Here is a 14,073-nt window from a genome sequence, read left to right as displayed (position 1 = left end):
GTTTATTAACTCAGTATTAACTTGATAGCATTAGTTGAAAATGACATTTCATTGTCAAAAGCACAAGCTACATGTTAGCATTCTCAGCTAATTAATTTAGCATCTACAGCAGTAACCTATCAGTACTTTACAATGATGCCAACAGTAAATAATTTTCTAACCATAGAAATTTCGATCATTGAAAACATCTTGATTTTTTAGCAGAGTCAGAGAAAGTCTGTTATATCCGCAGTGTGGAAAAATCATATTTTGGCCTAAAGTTGAAAGTAGGCTGCACTTACCATTAGCCAAATGCTATGCTCTCTCCTCTGGGGACAGCAATCCACAAATCATCCATCCCATCAGAACTGTATGCTGCCAAGCTAATCAAATTGAGCATAACATTAGTTCAGGCACCCCTCGAAGTCAGGCTCATCTGCAATCCCAGTAGAGCAGCTGAAACCACATAAGCTGATGGCTCAGATACCCGTCTACAAGTCTAATTGGCTGTCTCATATAGGACAAACTTTTTATGCTGCTTCAGCTCTCCTATACTTGCAGCACAAGTGCAAGCTGCTCTGCAACCCACCTTCACTTTTTACATCGTATTTGGTTTAGTTAATGTCACTGAGGTCATGGAAGGACAAGAAGGTCCCAGAAGAGAGCCATGCTGGCGAATATAAATTACAGCAGACTGAAATGCAGTGAAATGCAGTGAAATACAGTGATCATGACTGAATTTGTCTTATCATTGTTGGTATGCTTTTGAGATAGTTTGGCATTGCAAAGCAGTGATTCAAACTCGTGTCAGTTGGAGATTTTGCACACCTGAGTTACATGCAGGCCTATTTTCTGCTCTGTTTATGCACTGCATTAGGGTTCAGAGATAATAAAACAGCCACGCTCATATTGGAAAATTTATGGCGGCCTACTTTTTTGCTCGTGAATCATTAAAGAAGTGATTTATAAAAGAATTGGACCTATAAGCAGAATCAATAATGGCACTGGTTTCAGTGAAAGCTTATCAATATCCATCCCTCTGCATATCCATGCCTCCGGAGTGCAACACGGCAACAAGATGACTCTGGTGCACTTCTCTCTTATTGCTGTTGTTTGATTGAATTAGTAAAAGTCTTAATGAGCTTCGCCTAATGTGTCGTTTGAACAAACACCAAAGGAGGAATTGTCCGCACATTGTGTCAGCTAATGCGTGAATTTCTATGTATGATCTTTCAAACTGCTAATCATGGGCATGTCACTCAGTCCAAATTGCCTCTAAGCTGTAATCGAGCACCACATGCTGACACACCATAACTGTGTTGCCTTTTCTGTGCAGGCATGTTTGTGCGCCTATTGGATGAATGTACTCTATAAATATTTCATACTAGCCCACTTCCCTCCCTGCTTCATCAAAAAAGGGAAAAAAGAAAGAAACACACAAACAAATATCCCTCTGGTATAAATAAAGCCTGGACAAAAGTGAAAGGGCTTTGAGGGGGAGTGTGAAAAGCTTGCGCAGAAGAGTGTGTTTTACAAGACGAAAGCAGGAAACAGTGAAGTTTAGCAAAGAGATCAGACACTGCAGCCAGAGGGTTTTAGTGGGTCTTTCAATATTTTTTCACCTGTCATATTTTGCCTAAAAGTTAACTTAAAAAGTTGGGTAACAAAACGTGCAGATGGCCTACAAGCAGATGAGTCCTGGTTATTGATTAAGGTTTCTTCTCATACACTGTCAGGCCCACTTGAGCATTATTTGTGCTGCTGAATGAACCCAGCACAGTTTCAACATAAACACTGGCTGGAACCTTCTGGTTTCTTCGTGCTGCATGCCTCCAGCAAGGATAATATGAAGGTGACAGCGAGTTCTGCATCCCCTGTTGATGTTGCCGTGCTTTGCAAAGTAATCAACAAGATAAAATGTTTACATGCAGAGATCGTCTCTCACACTGATTGTAAGACACCTCACTGAGATTGACCCTGAAGACGTGACTTAAATCACAACGTGACTTCTGGCGAAAGCTCCCGAGCACAGTTGGGGCACATAATATATTCTAGCTGACTGATAACAAATTAAATTGTAAGTGACACAGAGCGGTGATACTGCATTATGCTTAGACACATTGGTCATATCCACTGCAATTATTGACTGCACTTTGAGCTGTCAAAAGTTTATGAATAGCTCAGTAGATTTCAGAAAATAATCAGTATTCATTATCACGCATCCAACTCTGGAGTCTCTAAAAACTGTAGACCAGACGGACACTGAACTGGTTTATTTTTCTCATTTTGTTGCAAATTGTAAAAAAAAGCAGTTTTGGACACATGAAGTATTGTACCAGTTTCAAGAAATTCATTTGGATCAGATTCATCGTTTTATTTTTTGTCCCCAGTGCTTTATGAACTTGGTAATTTTTTCTGCAGACTAATGGCTTTAGAATTGAGGCTGAAATCGTAATGGCTGGGCAGTTCTCCAAACCTCTCTGAACCTCGGAGGATCTACGGAACAAAACATTTGATGGCCAACAAATATCACCATCTCTTTCTGTTTCTCTCTTGCTCTCCCTTTCTTGGTGAATGCCTTGGAAACTGGCCATAGTAAAGGCACTCAACCAGACAGAATGGTGTAGGAAGGGTGGGGACCCCCCCTGCTTTGCTGCTGATTTATATTTGGTCTCTCTAAGGGTGTGTGTATTTAAGTAATATTCCAGCTATGTGTCTTATCATGTTTGTTCACTGCTTCCATTAATTGTTGTCAATTGCTAATTAGCAGAATTTATGCACAAAGGGGATTATACCTACATCCTGCATGTGCATCTAATAATGAGAATAATAGCGCAGTGGGCACGTGTAAACTTAATAAAGTAATTCATTACGTTAGCAAAGTAGACTTTGCACAAAGCCAAGTTGTCATGTGCCATCCAACATCTTATGGGGTCATAACACTCGAAGAGATACAGACCAAGAAGATTAAATACCACACAACTCCTGAAATCAATCCACATTACCATAGCCATAATCATCTGGATTGATTCTGCAGCAAAAAATTATCATACCTGAGGAAAGGCTCAATTTGTCAAGCGCAAATTGATGAACCAAGTGGGGGAGGTTTGGCCAGTGGGGACTTGTGGGGTGGATCTTAGTCCATAAGAGCTTCGGGCAGGGTTATCAATAGGTTCTTGCTGGACTTGGCTCAGTGTCCATAATTTGATGTGTACACAATCAATAGCCTCCACCTAGCTGGCAGGTGGGCCACTGGTGTGGTGCAGAATATTTTTCATCCTCACAAGAGCTTTCCCCTCTCAAAGTCAGGAACGATGCGAATGCAGGCAGAGGAGGGACGTAGTTGTAGTTGTGCAATCATGAGCTGCCACTGATGACAGGACACTTATAGAAGAGTTAGTGCCTCTATTGACGACCTCTTGAGGAGGATGTAGAAAGGTGATTCTTGCAATTTCAGGAGAAGTGGTTGAGATGACAGATGGCTGAAGATAAAGCTCAAGAGAGGCACAGAAAAGCGACTCAAGAGGGCTCTTAATGCCATGACTCCTGCATGTTTTCTCCTCTGGATCAACTTCACTCCCCATTCTCTGTCCACCCAGGATATCTTCAATTACTTTTAAGGATCTGCGGAATTAAATCATGAGGAGAGTGTGTTTGCTACGGCTAAAGAGCATTTGCTTATTTTAGTTTTTTTTGGTGACAGTACCTGTTCCAAATGTAACCTCTTGACATCGTCATCTGATTGTTGGGTTTTTCTCTGTGTTGTTGTCGGGTCTTTACCTTACAAAATAAAGTGCCTTCATGTGACTGTTGTGATTTGACACTTTATAAAAACTATTGCACTGAATTGATCTGAACCACCTTCTGCTCAGTTGTTATGCATTCTCTGCTACATGTGGAGCCAACAGTGCTACAGTTGGAGCTGCTTTGTTGTGAAAAACCACATGACGGCTTCATGTTTCAATTATCCCAAACATCTTTTTATGTATTAACTTTTCATATAAGGAAATAGTTTATCTCCAAATACCAGGAAAACTGTGATAGTCCTACCATTTATCGGTTGAGCTCCAAAAGTAAGACATGACACTCAGAACTTTATTTTGTTAGTCGTCTCCCTCATTGTAAATCTCAAAGTGAACCAGCTTCCCAGTGCAGTCGTGCTAAGCTGTCTGTTTGTTTGTTTTCCGTGGGTGATCTGCTAAAAATGCTTAAATGTATGAAAGCAAGACAGCTACCAAGAGCAATGCACATTAGGTGATCCAAGATGAGCACACCTCATGGGCGTGAGCTCATCACATAACATACTAACCAAAATAATGCAATGTAAAAATGCAGGTATTATTCAAATGTTTCTTTCTGGGAGCAACATGACAACTCAGATCAAAGGGAGAGAGCTCAAGGAAAATCGATGTTGTGACATCAGGCCAAACTCCTCTCCTGTGAAGTGATTGACTCTATGAAGTTTTAAAGAATAGGCAAATCTTCTCTGCATACATCTGAAAGTCCATGTGATGCACATTACAACAAAAGTCTGCCGTACAGACCCACTCGTGTGTACGATTTGGCCTGATTGTGCTCTTATTATTCAGAGCACAATGGAGAGGGAGCACAGCAGCCCGATTGGTCACAGGCAGCTAAAGTATGTCAAACACCAGCTAATCATCTCCATGCATTGACCGCCCATCTAAGCCAATCAGGAGCAGCAAATATATTTTGATAGATGAGTATAAAATTAATGTATATAATAAAGTTATAATTACCAGTAGTTTGATATTTAACTTTGTTAATTGCTTTTAAATGAAATTGCTTCATTTTAACACAACAAGCATTCACCGTTTTGCCAAGGTGCGTGCAGGCACATCGGTCAGTGGTGGAATTGACAGATAGTTTAATCTCAGTTATCTAACAGTTCAGAGAGAAGCTCCACAGATTAGAAAGTAGCCGCATCTATGAAAAATCTTCTTTCACTTCCTGTGTCTGTTAGCCTTCGTCCTCACAGTCACGTCTAGGTCAACCGGCTTTACTGTGCTTTCTTTTTTTTATTTTGTTCTTTGTTTTTTAATCCACCACTCACGACATTTGATGCTATACTTAATGCAACCGCGGATGCAAATCATGAGAAAAGAGGAGTCCAAGTAATTGATCTTTTTAACTACTCCCACTCAATAACAGTAGGTTAATGCAAGCCACCTCAGCGCTTCTTATCCCCGAGCTTACACGGCATTTACCGAACACAGGTTGCTTGGGTGTGTGAAAGTGAGACAGCGGGGCTATGGGTCAATGAAAACATTAATCAGTTTGTCTCTGTCTGTGTGTTTGTGTCCGTGCTCGCATGTCCATTCTTTCAGCTGTTCATAGTGTAGCTTTTGAAGTATGGAACAGCAGAAGATTAACTGTGTCCTCTGAGGCAGTTAATGTAAAATCTAAATAAAGAATCGACCTCTGAAGAATGACTTACCTCTTGCCTGCACGTCAGTAAATCTTATTTACATATACTCCGCTCCATACTGTACCACATCAGAAAATCATCTGTGTAAGACACAGTATACCCCCAAAATTATTATCTCGTGCTCTTATCTGCTCTTCTACCTTGTTGCTGTTCAGAAACAAGAGTACAAGCAAAGGTCTTCCGATCAAATTGTTTGGCAGCAGGGAGTGAGCCTGAAATGCGCTTGCCAAAAAGTTGAGGGGTATGGAAGCAATCTGCGTCCTTACTATGACTCCACAGCTCAGTGCCAAGCTTGCCCTGAGTTGCCTCACTTAGCTGCTAATAGGTTTAACCTAATCAGTACCAGCATTCATTTAGCGATAACACTTCCGCTGCTGAGCCAGGACACCACCTTCTTTATTCTGCTTTATGATTCCATTTTTCCTCTGCATTAGTAGAAGAGATCCTGCTTTATTTAAAAACAGCAACAACAAAAAAAATGCATTTATATATGTTTGCTTCAGGAAATGCCACTAGCCTTCTGACCACTTTTTCCAGCTTGTCATTGTTAGCCACAGGCTAATGGATGGACTACAGAAGTGGTTGACCCCTAACCACTGCAAGAAAGAAAAAAAAGTATTGCCAATATGTAATATTTGCTAAATTAATGAAGTCTCTGCGGAGATACTGTGAGCCTCTCCAGACTACACATTGTAAATTTATGTAAGATCATCAATGTGTTCTGCAACTTAATGTGATTTGTGATTAGTATTCAGCGTGCCTTGTTTTCCTATTTGACTGAGTCGCTTCAATCTCTCTTCATTACATTTTAATAGGCTTTATATTGCTCGAGTCACAGAGGGCTTTGCACAAAAGAATGCTAATTTTTCACGTCCTGGATTTCAGTCGATGTTGTGATGCAGGGTTGCACCGAGTGTAGTGCAGAGATGCTTCACCTGTGTGGGAAGAGACGCTCAGCTGAGCAGAGTTGAACTGGAGAGGAATAAAAAGAGGACATCAGCTAACCCCAGCAGCATTGTAAAGAGTTTTATGTGTAGTTGCAGCGCAAGAGGGAAGATATTCAGCTCATCACGTAACATAATGTCTTCGCCATATATAGATGACACACTTGTTTTATAAATATTCAATCATAGTCAGTACATCTAAGGCCAGATTTAATCAATCAGTTTCTATAAATCCTCATCGAGATAAAGAGCTGCAGCTAAAACTCAGCTTTATGCTGTGCTGACCTCATGGCATTATACAAGATTATTATTATACCCATCCCCTCACTGTTCAAATGAGCATACGGGAAACAATATTTTCACTGTATGTTTCATAAGAAGAAACAATATTTGTAAAGCTTTGTGCATTTTTTAAAGTGAAAGTAATGAATGAAAGGGGAAGTTTTAGACATTTGCCAACAGATGGCGCCAAAATCCTTTTATTCTTTCATGTGGTGTAGATGGGACTACACACACACACACACATACACTCACGTGCGCGCTCACAGTTATTGTCTAAACAGATTTCTGCCCTACTTACTACCCTTATTTAAATGACTTCTCAGTCAGTAAGCTCCGCAATGCTTCATTCATTTAATCACTCATTGGTTCCTTGTGTCATTTTCCATTATCTTTCTGACCTATCCTTATGTAATACTCTAGCATATTCTATATTCTTTATATGGATAATGGAGCTCTGATATTCATGAGCACGCCCACAGTGCCTTTGAACCAAAGACAGACCCTCCATTAGATTCATATCATATACTGGAGACCTTTATTTATACATCTTTTAAAATCCTTAATGCAAATCAGGCAGCCCTGATTATTCAGAGTGTGTCCTCTACCAGTGTTAAACTAATACTTTCTTCATTTCTGTCTCTCTTTTCAGATTCTAGCCATCATATCAATACTGTTTATCGTCCTCTCCACCATCGCACTTTCCCTCAACACTTTACCAGAGCTCCAGCACAAAGATGAGTTTGGCCATTTCAATGATAACCCCAACCTGGCCCATGTGGAGGCCGTGTGTATTGCCTGGTTCACCATGGAGTACCTCCTTCGCTTCCTGTCCTCTCCGAATAAGTGGAAATTCTTCAAAGGCCCACTTAATGTTATTGACTTGCTGGCCATTTTGCCCTACTATGTCACCATATTCCTAACAGAGTCGAATAGGAGTGTGCTGCAGTTCCAAAATGTGCGTCGTGTGGTGCAGATATTCAGAATCATGAGAATACTGAGGATCCTGAAGTTGGCCAGGCACTCCACGGGGCTCCAGTCTTTAGGATTTACTTTGAGAAGGAGCTACAATGAACTGGGGCTACTTATCTTATTTCTTGCCATGGGCATCATGATATTTTCCAGCTTGGTCTTCTTTGCTGAAAAAGATGAAGATGCCACCAAATTCACCAGTATTCCTGCCTCATTCTGGTGGGCCACCATTACAATGACTACAGTGGGCTACGGTGACATTTACCCACAGACGTTGCTTGGAAAGATTGTAGGTGGACTGTGTTGCATTGCAGGTGTGCTTGTCATTGCCCTACCAATCCCCATCATTGTAAACAACTTCTCTGAGTTCTACAAAGAGCAGAAGAGGCAGGAGAAAGCCATCAAGAGAAGGGAGGCTCTGGAGAGAGCCAGAAGGAATGGTAGCATTGTGTCAATGAACCTAAAAGATGCCTTTGCTCGTAGTATGGAACTGATAGATGTAGCGGTAGATAAAGGAGAAAACAAGACGCCTCTTGAGAACCATCTGTCGCCTAGCCGCTGGGGCAGCCATACCAGGCATGCCTCTTCTGAAATCCATCTGAAATCACCTGACAAAAGAAACCCAGAGTTTCTACCCGAAAGTTCTCCCCATCACATAACCATCACCACAACTGGAAGTCCACAGCGGACAAGCAGGACCCCACAGCACCTTAGTGCTCAAACACTGGAGGAGATGTACAGTCAAATAACCAAGTCACAGTCCTTCAGCAATCTCAACACTACAAGCTCCATGAGCACTCTGAGCACAACTATGACTGCCCCGGCATCACCGAAGAAATCCCAGAGCCCTGAATTTGCATTAAAAGAGGAGGTGGGGATGGAGATGAAGGAAGTCCAGCCCTCCTTGCCAGAAAACTTTGGAAGCTGTTCAGCTGGCATCGAAAAACAGAGCTCAAACTCAGGCGAGGAGGATGCTAGATCATGTCATATCAGACACCCCAGGGCCCCGCCACCTCTGAATCTTAGCTTACTGAGGCCCAGTGATGACCAGAGGTTTCTTAAAGATGGTCTCTATGAGTCTGTCAACCCAAGTGATGGATCAGAGCTCTACATAGACGAAGGGGAAAGCTTTAACAGTGCTGTGGAGAATATCCAGGGCTCTCCAAGACGGATTAATCCTCTAAAAATAAAAGGGTTGAAGGTCAATTACACAAAGACCTCTGCTGAAGGCCCTCTGACACCACCCAGTACTACTTCTCCTGGAGACATCAGCTCCAGCATCCTGGAAGATGAGTCTCCAGTGGGAGAGACATCACCACTCATCCCTAGTTCAGAGGGGCTTCTTCCAGTCACAATGGAAGACGTCTGCCCTCTGGCCCCTAAGAGGCTGGTGGTGGACACCCCACCAGGGGATGAAGATTCACAATCCACAGAGAATCATGAGGAGAAGCACCTGATGGAGGTGGCGGGAGCAGCGGTTGCACCATTGTCACCCAAGACAGCAGCACAAAATAGCACCCAAGGTGTGGTTGGGGCAGGCGAGGAGGTTAAGCCTGACAGCAACCAAAGTGGACACAAAGTAGAGAACCACATGTTTACATCCGATATCCACCTGATACCCGGGGATGGCAGCCTCTCTCCAACATGTGAAACCAGCATGTGAATGTAAGGGACATTTGAGGGACAACAGACCTAGTACAACCTCAGCCTGAAGTTTGGGAGAGCAGGGAGGAAAGTCAAGGGTGCAGCGGTGGTGAAAGATCTTTTTGCATGGCATGACAAGTCTCTTATACTTGTGTTGTTGTTGAATTGCAGAAAAAGAAACTGCAGTGCTTTGTGCAGATCCTGGAAAAACAGTGGGCTCAAAGAGGACACTTTTGAGAAACAGAGAATTCATCAAATCACGTACACGCAGGTCCTCCAGATGTACATAACGTCTCCTTTTCTAGCAAAAGAAGGAAATGCACAGAGGAACTGTAAAAGCATGCTTTTTTTAAAAAAAAATCAAAGGACAGATATTTTACGGTGCTTAGTTTGCTGAAAGCGCTCCACTGTAAATACTAGGACATCTAAGGCAATGACAATGCACAAGATGGCAAGGGAAGACAGTCACTGAGGGTACTAATATTTGTAATGTGAAAAAGAAGGGGTAGGGGTTTGGATAGACAGCCCTCAGATTGGGTGTTGCATCGTAGCGACCTATAAAAAAAAAGAAACATATCATTACCTTTTGTGGCAATGCAAAGTGTTCTCATGATGGCCCTGTTTCTTTGTTTTGTTTGGTTTTTGTTTTGTTTGGTTGTTTTTTTTCTCGTGAATAACAGATGAAACTGTAACGTTGAGATTAATATATTTGTTTTTCATAGAAGCTGTTGAACTTTCAGTTTGAGCATCTTTGAATTCATGAATGTGGGAAAGAAAGATAAAAACACCTTGAATTCTCTCTAAAAAAAAAAAAAAAAAACACCAAAAAAAAAACACCTGTAGTTGCCAAGTATTTATCAAACCAGTAAGAAGATGAACTATCAGACACTAAAGCTACTGACAATATTTATCACGAGATTTAAGATGCTCCTCGTTCAGCCTTTTGATTCCATCCAAATCAGAGGAAATGATCTTATTTACTCTCTAACATCAATTATATAAATAAATATATCTATCTATCTAAAAGTAGTTTTAAGAATGAAACGTGATAAGTAGGGCTAGATTGGTTGTAGGAAAAGTCTACAATATGTAGGTGAGACTCCATTTAAAAAAACAAAAAAAAGAGGTAAGACTTATTATTCACCAAGGTAGATTTGGTCATTAACACAGATATATGCGTTACACTATCATTATCTATTTTGGCTTTTTAAAAGGGGTAGATTACAACAACAAAAAATGACAGTATTCCTTCTGATATCAATGGACCAAATCAAGCACACTGGCAAGCTTTCTTCTATCTCGAATGCATTATAGCATATATGGTAATAACATGTATTTTGACAGTAGGTATGCTTTTGGAGTTTTTTTTTCATTATAGTTTGTTTACCTGCATTGTGTTCATTGGCCCATCCTCAGCAGCCTCATGTCAATGTTGACCTTTGTTCCATACTACTGCAACTTTACCCAATCCTGCTGATAGGTTTAAGGCATTTTTTTGTATATCTGTGGTGTCTCGGACTGTAATTTATCGTGTTTTATTGTGAACAATTTTCAGTCAAACTTAAACCCAAAGGATTTTTTTTTCTCTCGTCGTCTCTCTTGCTTTTGTTTTACACTGACTGAAAATATGTCTGTTCTACGTTGCCTTTGATTCCAATTTATTGCTGGAATATTTGTTTATTTCTTTCGGCGTGACACATGTCGGCGTAGACTAGCGAGGAGTTTGTGAAAGCCACACAAACCGGAATGGCAGTGATAGGAAGGAACGTGGGTGAACTATTTTGTTGTTTTCTTTCTTGTTATCATTCTTTTTCGCTAATCATATTTTGGTTGTTTGTTTGTTTTACTGAAAGGTGTGGAATGTGCAATATCGCATACTGCAATCTATGCAGGCCAAGAATTGTGGCACTTTATTTTATGTCTATGGGAATTTGTAAGTGTACAGGCAAAATTTACTTGTATTTTTCAGATGTTATATCTTTAATATGAGGCAAAAAGAGTATTACGACTACTAGGATCTCACAAACAATGCAAATGAGAATCTGACTTTTACTTTTTCGTATTGCGTGACTGGCAAAATGCTGTTGAGCACCTTAAAGCCAGGTATTAATGGACCTCAAATTTGATTATCTGTCGGAATAAGAATCCAAATTGACCACCAGGGCCTTTTATACTCCTGTTAGATTTACATAAAAAAAATCTAGCAAATGTGTGGAAGATATTAACATTATCTAATTTTAATGGCCACAAACAAACAATTTTCTGTTTTTTGTGAATTATCGTGGAGAATGAGTCTATTTTTTCTAAACCAAAATGGAGCACGACCACAATTTCCTGCCATATGGTGGTTGAAATGATGCGTGCCTTTTCATAACACGGCTGTTTATGAGAAGGTAGCGAGTCATTTTGCTTTGTTCATATAGCACTGTACAGAAAAAAAATTCTAATTTTATAGGAAAAATCAGGTCTTTATGTAATAGAAACAAGTAATGATATTGAGTTCTCAGGTTTTCTATAACTCTCTGATGTTCTGATTGGATAGATTATCTGTTTTGTTTTGTTTTTCTTGAACAGCTAATGTCAGCTAGCTGCTTCTGTACTTTTTGAGAAGTGTTGTTGTCAAAATCCACTTCGATGTCTTGGCTTCCAGAACAGGGAGCTGCAATATTTCTCCCTTCTTCTGAGTAATGTGTGTACCACATTCAGTATCCACTCCCATCAGTCTTCGGAGAGGCAGGAAGAAGTACAAACAAAGGGATGGGCATCTGACCATTAAGGGAGGCAAAGAGGGAGCGCAGCTACAGCCAGGAAGAGATCCCTGCTGTCTCTGAGCTGATCCATCTGATTATTTCCCATGCTGACACCAGTGAGTGCTCCGGGCCCTCCGGCTTCAGAAGCTCTAACCCCATGGCATGCCCTCAGGAATAGCTACGAGTGGGTAAAAACAAGGCGAGGACAAGAAAAGAAATGGTTCTCCCAAATGGTTACATTGTGTCAGTTGTGGTCCATATTTTCTTTCTTTTGTCTGTGTACATACGATTTGCCCAAAGTAGCATATTCTGACTCAGTGTTCAGAGATTCATGTGAGACCTCATGGAGTTACCTTTGTGATATTACCGATCCCTCATCAGAAACTCAGATTCTTTGGTATTCTCTGAAGTAAAATGCGGAGTCAGCGGTGGTCTTCGTTTGAATTTTCATCTCTTTTTTTTTTCTTTATAATAAAGGGAGGTTAGATCGTAACCTTCTTGTTTGTAAGCTTGTACTTTTTTTCTGTACTCCAATTAATCCTTCATCCCTTGTTTGTAGTAATCATGTCTCTGTGTTAGCCTCGAGTAATCTTTCATTTTGACAGGTAGGGTAGAGAAACAAGGGATTTGGATTGATCAGCTGTATCCCCTCCGGATAAAGTTTGTGTGGATACTGCAGCTAATTCTGTGAACTGACAGCAAAAAGGACTGTGCTCTGTCTTACTGTCTCATGATGGCGTATTCATCTGTGATGCTGTACAGAGTGGAAACGTCGTGTCTTTACCCTCTCTGAGAGAATGGGTATTGTCCGTGTCACTCATACCTGCTTACCTTGCTCCTTAAAATGCAAACAGCATCATTGTTTGTCCTTATATCTCTGTATATTCTGCCTCCTCCATTGTTTTTTCTGTTCAGCTTTGAGAAAGCATTATCATCAAGACACATCCTGACCTACAGACTGTTTCTGTACAAAGCAACATCTTTGTATGCATGTAGTAGTCTGAACAATTATGTGACCACAGAACACTTTGTTATGGTATGTATGTCAACATTTGTGTAGAGCATTGTTCCTCATTACGTCTATTAGCATATGCAGAATAACAAATAAATGTATAACTCCTACGTTTGTGTGTTTGGTGTTCCCTGCTCTGCATGTGAGATGATGATTGTAGGCCAGGAAAGTAAAAAAGAGGGGGGAAAAAAGTTTGAATCAGGACACCAATTAAAATAATATGTTGCATTTGCTGCAAGAAAGCAAAGTTGTTTTCCATATATAGAAGTGTGGACAACTCAGCAGTTTGGCTGGTTGATAAATGATTTATTACAGAGCGGAGATGCGTTTCGTTCGATGCAATTAATGTAAGTGTGCATTTCCAGGCATGTTCCAATGCAACTAAACAACATTTACAGTGTGTTTAGAGGGAAATGCATTCTCTGTCCAATAATAATTTGCAATGTAAAAACCAGTTAAGCCCAAATAAGGCTCGTGGTGTGGTGGCAGAGGCATTCACATAGTTTCTTCGCTTCTAGTGTGGCAACAATTTTACTTAGTTTTATATTTTTTCTGTCTTTAACTTTATCTTTATGGCCATTTTAGGTTAGTTTAGGAATATAATTATTGGGTTAGGTTAAATAGTTACACTTTAGGTTTCTGTTAGGTTTAGGGAAAAGGTCATTTCTGATTAAAAAAAAAAACATACTTACAGTGTTAACTGCATGTGAAGGTTCTCATTCAATTCAATTTTATTTATATAGCACCAAATATAGCACCTTAAAGTGCTTTACATTTTAAGGTAAAGACCCTGCAATGATACAGAGAAAATCCTAACAAGCATATGACCCCCTGTGAGCAAGCATTTTGGTGACAGAGGGAAGAGAAAAGTCTCTTTTAACAGGAAGAACCAGGCTTAAGGAGGGGTAGCCATGTACCCCTTGGCTTGTTAGGGGTGAGGGGAGGAAGATAAGTCACTGATTTGCTGGATTACCAGGTGGATAAGTTAAGATAATATAATTACATATTTGGAAAATTCTGAATTTATGACTCATTGCCTAAAAT

At 40.5% G+C, this 14,073-nt stretch overlaps 1 protein-coding gene across 1 annotated transcript in view; it reads left to right on the top strand.

Annotated features, from left to right (window-relative positions):
• Window positions 1–13,139, top strand: part of kcnb2b (potassium voltage-gated channel subfamily B member 2b) — a 97,260-nt gene extending 84,121 nt beyond the window's left edge. Inside the window, exon 3 of the mRNA XM_026179469.2 lies at window positions 7,304–13,139. Coding sequence (XP_026035254.1) covers window positions 7,304–9,286 — 1,983 coding nt within the window. The 3' untranslated portion in view covers window positions 9,287–13,139. The remainder of the gene's footprint in view (window positions 1–7,303) is intronic.
• The last annotated feature ends 934 nt before the right edge of the window (window positions 13,140–14,073 follow it).

This window comes from Astatotilapia calliptera, chromosome 9 (genome assembly GCF_964374335.1).
Source record: "Astatotilapia calliptera chromosome 9, fAstCal68.1, whole genome shotgun sequence".
Classification (NCBI taxonomy): Eukaryota; Metazoa; Chordata; class Actinopteri; order Cichliformes; family Cichlidae; genus Astatotilapia; species Astatotilapia calliptera.
This window is presented reverse-complemented; position numbering and strand designations above follow the sequence as displayed.